General features: G+C 39.4%; 1 protein-coding gene across 2 annotated transcripts in view; it reads left to right on the top strand.

Moving 5' to 3' along the window:
* Positions 1–305: 305 nt before the first annotated feature.
* The window catches only part of fgfrl1a (fibroblast growth factor receptor like 1a), a 78,240-nt gene continuing 69,823 nt past the window's right edge, over positions 306–8,722 (top strand). Inside the window, exons 1-2 of one of the 2 annotated variants that reach the window (XM_085176556.1) lie at positions 306–807; positions 1,942–2,045. In XM_085176556.1, the coding sequence (XP_085032682.1) occupies positions 1,985–2,045 (61 nt within the window). In that variant the 5' untranslated portion in view covers positions 306–807; positions 1,942–1,984. The remainder of the gene's footprint in view (positions 808–1,941; positions 2,046–8,722) is intronic. The other variant, XM_085176548.1, reaches the window with a different exon arrangement.

The following is an 8,722-nucleotide window of genomic DNA, read 5'->3' as shown; positions in this document are numbered from 1 at the left end:
ACAACAACAACAACAACAATAATAATAATAATAATAATAATAATAACAATAACAATAATAGTTGTAATATAAATCTCATTTTTAAAGACTCGTTCAGCTTTCCTGGAGTGCCTGTTGTAACGTTTCTGTTCTTTTGTGCATTATTGCTGTAACTAAAAATTATTAATAATAATCATTTGAGTAAGTGTCCCCCTCCTCGCAGATATAAACCGCTCCAAATTTGTCCTGCACGCTCCTGCTCTCTGATTGGTCTATTTTCTGATTGGCCTGCCCTCTGATTGGTTGAAAGTTACGTGCTGGGACAATCCGTCGACTGGAGTTTTGTTTTCTCGCCTGCGGCTGAAATACAGACGGCGTACCGCTGCTGGAGGCGATGAGGATATGATATTAAGGTTTTTATTCTAAGCATAGTTATCTCGATAGTTTACTGGCGAGAGGGTAGATGCATTTTTTTTCCTCTCTCTCTGTTTTCTTTCCTCTTTTCCCGGTTCTCTTACTCCTCTCATTGGAGCGGTTTACATGCGGGCTGTCATTCAGAAATACTACAGATACATTTTGAGCGCTCATGTGTTTGACCGTGCTCATGAATTCAGTTTTCTGCGTTTAGTCGCATGATTGTCGCTTTACTTTGTCCAAGTAGACAAGTTGGTATTTCAGTCACAAACACGTGTCTGCACAATCAAGTTATTGTAGTCTTCCAGTCATTGGACTTAAGGTGAATAACCTTTTTTTGCGGAATAACGGCGTGGTGCCCCCCCCCGGCGGGTAACATACTGAGGATACCGCAACACGGCTGAGAACAGAACAGTAAGTCCGTCTTCTAAAGTCACTAAAGTACATTAATGTTTCTGCACTTCATAGTGAGTTTCACAGTGAACTTGTTTGCTATCTTTCAGTTTTATCAGCTTGCATGTTGGAAAACAACATATCCTATAGAAATTGGTAACCGAGTTATATTCTGTTGCAGTGCTAACCAAATTCCCAGAGACTAAAGTAAAAACCAATTTTTGAAGCATATTCATATCGTGCAAAAGTTTTAAAACGGACAGATATTGGCAGATGTGGCTTCATGATAATACCGTCCACATTTTTCGTACACGTACAGATATCCAGTCTGGACTCATATTCATGGAAGCTATCACAAAATACAGAATTTTTCTCCCTTTCTAAATACTTCTAATGTACTTGTAAATGCGTAAAACACCTTATGAAAAAGTTTTGTAGTAATGTGTTTAACGCAAATAAAATTTAACCTCACTGAAGATCTCAGCTTAATTCTCAGTCCCTGCCAAATCAGTTATCTTGCACTTTAAAGTGAGTAGCAGCTCCTAGTGAGCTGAGACCCATCGGATGACAGATACTGATCAAAGATAAAGATGTGAAGTATTGAAATAAGATCTCATAAGGTTTGGGAGGAAATTTATGGGGCAGAAAGATTAAAAACAGAGTAAGGAGAGACTTATGGACAGGTGGACGGAATAAATCTGCAAGGAAAGTAGTCTGACTTCCAGAAAATGTTCTGACAGATTTATTCTTCTGCCTGGTCGTGGATGAACACCTTACTTTGTTGTCACTGCCACTGATTAGATCAAGAAATTGTTTTAAACATATGATACATTAAAAAGAAGAGATTCTGGGGTTATTTCTGGGGCATTTTTTCTTTTAAACTTCCTGGCAAGGTTTCATTTCACCATTTGGTACTGCATTTCATTTCACAAGCAGCTATTTTGACAGCATCTGATCATAAGAGAGCATCAAATGTTGAAATGATAAAGGTGACCAGAGACCATGAAGACAGAAAAGTGTGGTTGATTAAGTGATCATTTACATACAGAAATGTAAAAAAAACCTGCACCTTTTAGGCAGGAACTCAGTAGCACCACAGGTGTTATACATTAATAAGAATCTTAATATCTTTTTTGTCATTTAATTCCCTTTCAGATCAAATCGTCTGACCTTTTTTCTTCCTCATAAAAATACAAAAATGGGGCTTTTCCGGGTCTGTCTGTTGTTGGAGATGGTCCTTATTTCCACCGCTGTCAGGGGTGAGTAACAAAAGTACTGATATCAACAACTGTAGAGTATTGCAGTCAGTCAGAAAGATACTGTCAGATTGTGTGACTATCCAACAGCCTTATAAAGGTTGGTGCAGTTAAATAGTTGTGGGGATGTTTTCATTTCTTATTTACTGCTACATCAGTGTATTCTTTCTGTCAGTATCTTCCTCTGCTCCTTGGGTTTCTTAATTTCTTTTCAGAATTAATATATTTGTTCAGAAACTATAATGTATTTGCATTCCTTCATTTAACTCTATGTCACTGGATTACCATAGATCCAAACACTGTCTGGTTGTTACATTTTTCTGAGATGTTCCTGTACTGTCCTGGGACCTCTTGGTTATCCCAAGGATACTACTGTGACACCAATCAAGTTAAAAAAAAACTTTTGACTATTGGAATATTCAGATCTTCATATTTTGCAACGTTATTTGGTTTTCAGTTTCAGGATTCAGATACTCTTTTGTATATATAGCTACATGTCATCATAAGCTCCAGATGTAGTCACTGTCACTTCAGTCACTGTTGCTGCTGACTATAACTTTCTCTTTGAGTGGTTGTTTTATTCGTACAGTTTTAACAGAATTGCATGAAAAACTGTGATAAACTAACTACACCCTTACCGCTTACTGGACTTGAGAAAGTCAATTGCAGCCAGGGGTTGCTAATCAAATGCATTTGATTAATTAAAAGCAAGTGTGACCATATCTATAAAAGCAAAAGCGCTGGCAATTTGCTGGTCTGGAGCATTTGCACAATGCCGTAGTCTTTCTGCGAGTGGACATCCCAGCAAATCCACCACAGACCTAAAAATTCTGAAAGGAATTGCAAAAAGCTCAAGAGCTACATCTCAAGGTCTGCACTCCTCAGGTAGCTTCTTAAATGTTAAAGTTCACGACAGTGGAATTAGAAAAAGACTGAATACAGTATACAGTATGGCTTGTTTGGAAGGTGTGTCAGAAGAAAGCCTCTTTGCACTAAAAACAACATGGCAGCTTGACTCTGGCTTGCAAAACTGCATCTGAACTAACCACAAAACGTCTGGAACAACGTCCTTTGAATAAATGAGGCCAAAGTGGAGATGTCTAGTTGTAATGCACAGCACCATGTCTGCAAAATCCGAACACAGCACGTCAGAGCAAACACCTCATACCAGGAGTCAAGAACAATAGTGATGATTTTGATTTGCTTTGCAGTCATTGAGTTAAGCGTGAACTCCTGTATGACAAAGCACTCTAGAGCAGCGGTCTCCAACCTTTTTTGCGCCACGGACCGGTTTATGCCCGACAATATTTTCATGGACCGGCCTTTAAGGTGTCGCGGATAAATACAACAAAATAAAACTAGTACCGGTACCGAAAAAAATAAAATTTATTCATAACACACAAGAAAAACCGAGTTAACGATAAAAACAATAACAAAATAACGCTGAAAATCGATAAAAACCCTAAAAACTATACATTTCACACCTGAGCCTCAACTCTCGCGGCCCGGTACCAAACGACTCACGGACCGATACCGGTCCGAGGCCCGGGGGTTTGGGACCGCTGCTCTAGAACAACGGTCCCCAACCTTTTTTGCACCACAGTCCGGTTTATGTGCGACAATATTTTCACGGACTGACCTTTAAGGTGTCACGGATAAATACAACAAAATAAAACCAATATCGGCACCAAAATACGGAAGATTTATTCATAAGACACGGGAAATGACCAAGGCAAACAGAGTTAACCATCAAAACGATTTAACAAATAACACTTAAATCAGATAGAAACCCTGAAAACCATGAATTTCACACCAGAGCCTCAACTCTCGTGGCCCAGTACCAAACGACTCACAGACCTCTACCAGCTGCACTAGAATCGAATGGGAGGCCATTTGTCAGACAGCAATGCGGTCATAACACAGGACAACAATCCCAAACACATCAGCAAGTTTGCAACAGAATACTGAAAAAGAAAAGAATCATGGCGTTGCAAAGTCCTGTCATCAATCAAACTTTATGCACAGGGAACCTCAATAAGCTCAAACATTGTAAAGAAGAGTGGGCCAAAATTCCAACATAAAGATGTGATAGACTGATAAAGAAAACGATTACTCAAAGATCTTGCTGTTAACAGTGGTTCTACCAGCTTTGAATCAGGGGATGTACTTGAGTTTTTCACCTGACCTCATAGAGTCACGTGGCTGCAAATGAAAAAATCACTGTACAGCCTTTAACACATAACTTATGTCTGGAGTATCAGAGCTTTAGATAATCGTGCAGATCACAAACTGAGTTCTGCAGCCGTATAGGGGGGTCTGTCACCACCATCGCTTACAGAACAGCTCCTTGTACTTAGTTCAACAATGTGTTTTTTGTCAGTGAAAATCAGTGTAATAGAGACAAACAACAACAAGCTGTACATAGATGAGAGCGATTCCCTGCTTGCCTGCAGGCTTTATGGGCAGACAGTTGTGGAGCTGGCGCCCGTTCCTCAGATCACACCAACGATGAGTTTTTAGTCGGAACAAAGCTGCATTCAGCGAGGCGAGGCAGAGCCAGCCTGCAGACACGGGGCCGAAAGTAAACACAGGGCCATAGACCGCAAAGAGATGAGATTAGATTAGCCTATTAGGGATGTTTGCTGTACAATGCATATCCTCCCACTCACTGACTGCAGTCTGTCAGCTTAGTCAGGCAGCAGAGAAGGACAGAGAGCAAGATTAAGGAGAAAGGAGGAAAGACGTGGAAAAGAAATCGGAAGGAAGGGGGGCAGGAGTAGGGAGAGAGGAGTAAGAATGAATGATAGAGGGGACCTAGTGAGAAAAGAAACCAGTGGGTACAAGTGAGGTAGGAAAAGGAGGGGAAGTGGACAGTGGCTGAAAACACTTTACAGCAGAGAGTGTAAGAAGGGGGGCGAGAGAGCACGAGGCGAACAGAGCTTTATAGCATTAAAAAGATTGTAAATCTCACAAATCTTCCCCGTCACCAACTTTTTTTGCATAATAGAAACCAAATTACAACAAGTTAGCAGACAGGATGAAGTACAATATGCTTGTTTGTACTAACTTGTAGATATATCATCTACAAGAATCTAAAAGAATCTTAATCTGACTGGTTTATTTGTTACATTTTTCACTGCATTATAGGAAATGATACAAAGAAACATTTTAAATGTGTGACTACTGAGATATCTCAGAGAAATATGCCAGCTATGTCAGCAATAAACAAGAAAAATAAAAATATCACAGCTCACAATAGGACATTTCAAATTGAAAACAAGGGCTTGTGGTATCATTTATCAGACCATTACCCTTTCTACACAAGATGCAGTTAAAGTAAATTTAAGCTATTTTATAATTGAGGACATTATGTAAAAAAGCCTTACCTTAAAATTACCACATTGTAAGAGAAAATGTTTATTATAATAATAATTATTAAACATAAGGGTCTAATAACTGTTGCTGTGGATTGTGCCGTGTGTAGTTGGGGTTCATCCACGCTGAGCATCACATGGCACTGAAGAGCTTTATCCACTATGAGAGTTGATTGTGGAAGCAGGGAGCCTGCAAAAGCTAACTGCTTTGTTAAACTAAAGGAAGAGATGAATATTATAATAAGGCAATGAAAGCTGAAGCAGTGAAAGAGCAAGTGACACGGAGATAGTGAGACAGGCAGTTAGTGATAAAGAGGCAACTTTGGTGCCCATTGCAACAGATGTAGAGTTGCTGCACTCCAGAGGCTTACACAACTGCACTGTGTGAACTGGGGTCTGCGTGCATAAGTGTGTGTAGCTGAGCATGAGACTGAGCAGCTGAGAGATTAGCATTCTCGCCTGTTAGCTGAACAGCACCGAGCTTGGTTTCAGGGGTCAAAAAGTAGTAGGCCAGTGGATTTGAGGCTGCCTGCAGCTTTGGACAGAGTTAGATTCCAGATCAAATCAAATATTTGACATTAACAGGAATCCTTTGTGAACTTCAGAACTGCTCTTTGGATTTTGTCACTTTTGGCAGAATCAGACTTTTTACCTCTGTTTCTGATCTTTATGCTGTTAAGCAACCTTCTGTACCGTAATATGTACATTATAGACATGAGAGTGGTATTGATTTTAATCATATTTCACAAAATGTTAAACCATGGCAGATTTGCACGTTGAAGCAGATGTAATGCAACTTCCAAATATTTCCACTGCCGCTACAAATACTCTCCAAGAGTTTCCTTAGACTTCGAGAATAATGGCCTCCTTCTAGTCCAATTTCCCTCAGCATTAAACAATTATACAAAGAAACCAGATTCTGTAGAGCAGATGTTGCATTTTGACTTAAACTGCTAGCTTTGGTGCTTTCTGAAGACGCAGTTGAACGATCTACTAAATGTGTTAGACACTGAGCACATCCAGTTGTGGTTTATTAGTGTATACGCTGTTATTGTGTATGCATCTACACATATGGAGATAGATTAATTATGTGATGAAAAATGCCATGTGTATGTCAGATGGTTATCAGTCTGTCGGTTGGTATTTATATAAGACAGCTGTTGCAGCTTGATGGTCAAACAACTGGTGCACGACTGGTTGGATGACATTAATGCGATTATTGAAGTTAATCCACCAGATTTTTGTTTTCCTCTTTGTACGAGCTTATATGTAGAAACGGCATTTCACAGTCTTAGATCTCTCTGGGAGCAAATTCAGAAAAAAAAACGTACCCAGAAATGAGATGATTTGTGGGTTTCTGTACATGGTTTCCTGATGTACTCTTCTGTCTAAACAGTTTCATGTTTTCCATGTGATCGTGCCGTATAGACCACCCATCATTTGGACGAAGAGAGAGAAACAGACATCGCCGTTTGTTGTTGTTATAATAAGTGTAAAAAAGCCCACAGCCACATTAAAAATGCATCTTCATTCCACAAAAGCTGCCAAAGAAGCAACGCTGCAAACACACACTGAGAAACAGAGGGAGAGAGAGAGAGAACAGTTCATCGTCACTGCAGGAAATGACAGACAGAAAGTGCAGAGTGTAAACAGCCACATGCACAGACGCTGGAAACATATACAAGTAGAAGATTCTACCCATAAATATAATTTAACATATAAGCAGTCATGCATAGAGGTGCACACACAGGCCCCCAATCCCTTAACAACCCTCTGTCCCACACACTCACTACTGAGGAATGTAATTAGCATGCTAACACTAACAGTGATATGTAGGAGAGAACTGTGGTTAGGTAAAGAGGAGTGGAGAATGAGACAGTAATCAGAGGTAAGTGGAACACATAAATGGCACAGGTTTTAAGTTTTTAGAAGAGTTAAAGATGGCTGAAGGGCAGGATGAAGTGATAGGTATGAAAACTACAACTCATAATCCCTTTATTTTTCCATCAGTTATTTAAAGTTTGTTATCAATGGTTTAAAATCTGTCAGCAAATTGTGAAAAATTCCTGCCACGAGTTCCCAGGACTCAAGACGACAATTTAAAATGTGTTTTATCCAGTCAAGTATACCAAGAGAGGTGAAAACAAAAGATACAACTACAGAATTGACTTTTATTTCTAGGTGTAGTAATTAGATACTCTGTGGAACAAAAACGTAAAAAAAATAAAATGTAGCAGTAAGTTTCTGCCTGTCTGACATTTAGTGGATTTAGATGGAAGAGAGCTGAATGATTCCTCTTTAATGGAACAGCTGCTTTTCAGACCACTGCTTTGTGCTTCATTGTAACAAGACGCATTATAAGGGCAATATAGCATCACGTTTTATCACAGTGTAGCAGCATGTAAGTAAATGAAGGGTATTTTCTATCCTTTTCCACGAATTAGGATTATTAAGGACAGACTCCCTAATTCAGAGAGTGAATCTACTAAAAACATTGTGCTAGCTTTAGCATTATAGTGAAATAGTTTTTGCATAACAAAAGTAGCTAAGAGGTTGTATCTTGAGTTGAACTTCTCACCAAGGCCCTGCTTTTCCATCATGTAAACATATATAATTTCATTCACCGTTTGCTCTTCCTGTCATATGGAATAATGCTCAGTGGAGTCACTTGTATAGTTTTTGTTGCACATCACCAGTTTTCTTGCATATTTGGTAAAGTATTTGCTTCTTTGGAGGTTGGCGAGGTAGCTCCTGTTTAGGTACCAAATTATCATCAGAGGGTGACACGCGGCGCTCACCATCAGTGCCCGGGCATGTCTTGTTGTGCGCACTAGGGAACATAAAAGGCATTGCTATATAATAGTGTCACAATATTACAGTTTGATATATAACAATCTGGACTAGCATGCGATATGGCGCAGCCGTAACAGACTCACATCAATGAATCTCTTTCACCTCACTAGTTTAAGCATTCAAAGTGTCACAGCTAACAATTGTAAATGCCATTTGACATGCTGATAACCATTATATGACCTGGGGGTGTTTACCTGCCAGTCTCAGTGTTTGCACAGGAGGTGCTAAACCTAGATTACCCAAAATGGGTGAAACATTCATCAGAATCCACGCTAGGCCTTAGAAAATGTTTCTTCTCTTGCGTGGAGCCAGTATTTTATACCTTTAACCTACAGAGTTTTTTGTTAGTGTATTATGGAAAAACTAAGGAGCCCTTTAGTAAATGATTTAAACGATTATGCACTTTAATTTAAGATTTAACTGAGGCTTTTATCCCCTATTTGAGAGAAGAAA

This window comes from Neolamprologus multifasciatus, chromosome 2, assembly GCF_963576455.1.
Source record: "Neolamprologus multifasciatus chromosome 2, fNeoMul1.2, whole genome shotgun sequence".
NCBI classification, from domain to species: Eukaryota; Metazoa; Chordata; class Actinopteri; order Cichliformes; family Cichlidae; genus Neolamprologus; species Neolamprologus multifasciatus.
Note: the sequence above shows the minus strand (reverse complement) of the source record. Positions and strands in the feature narration are given on the sequence as shown.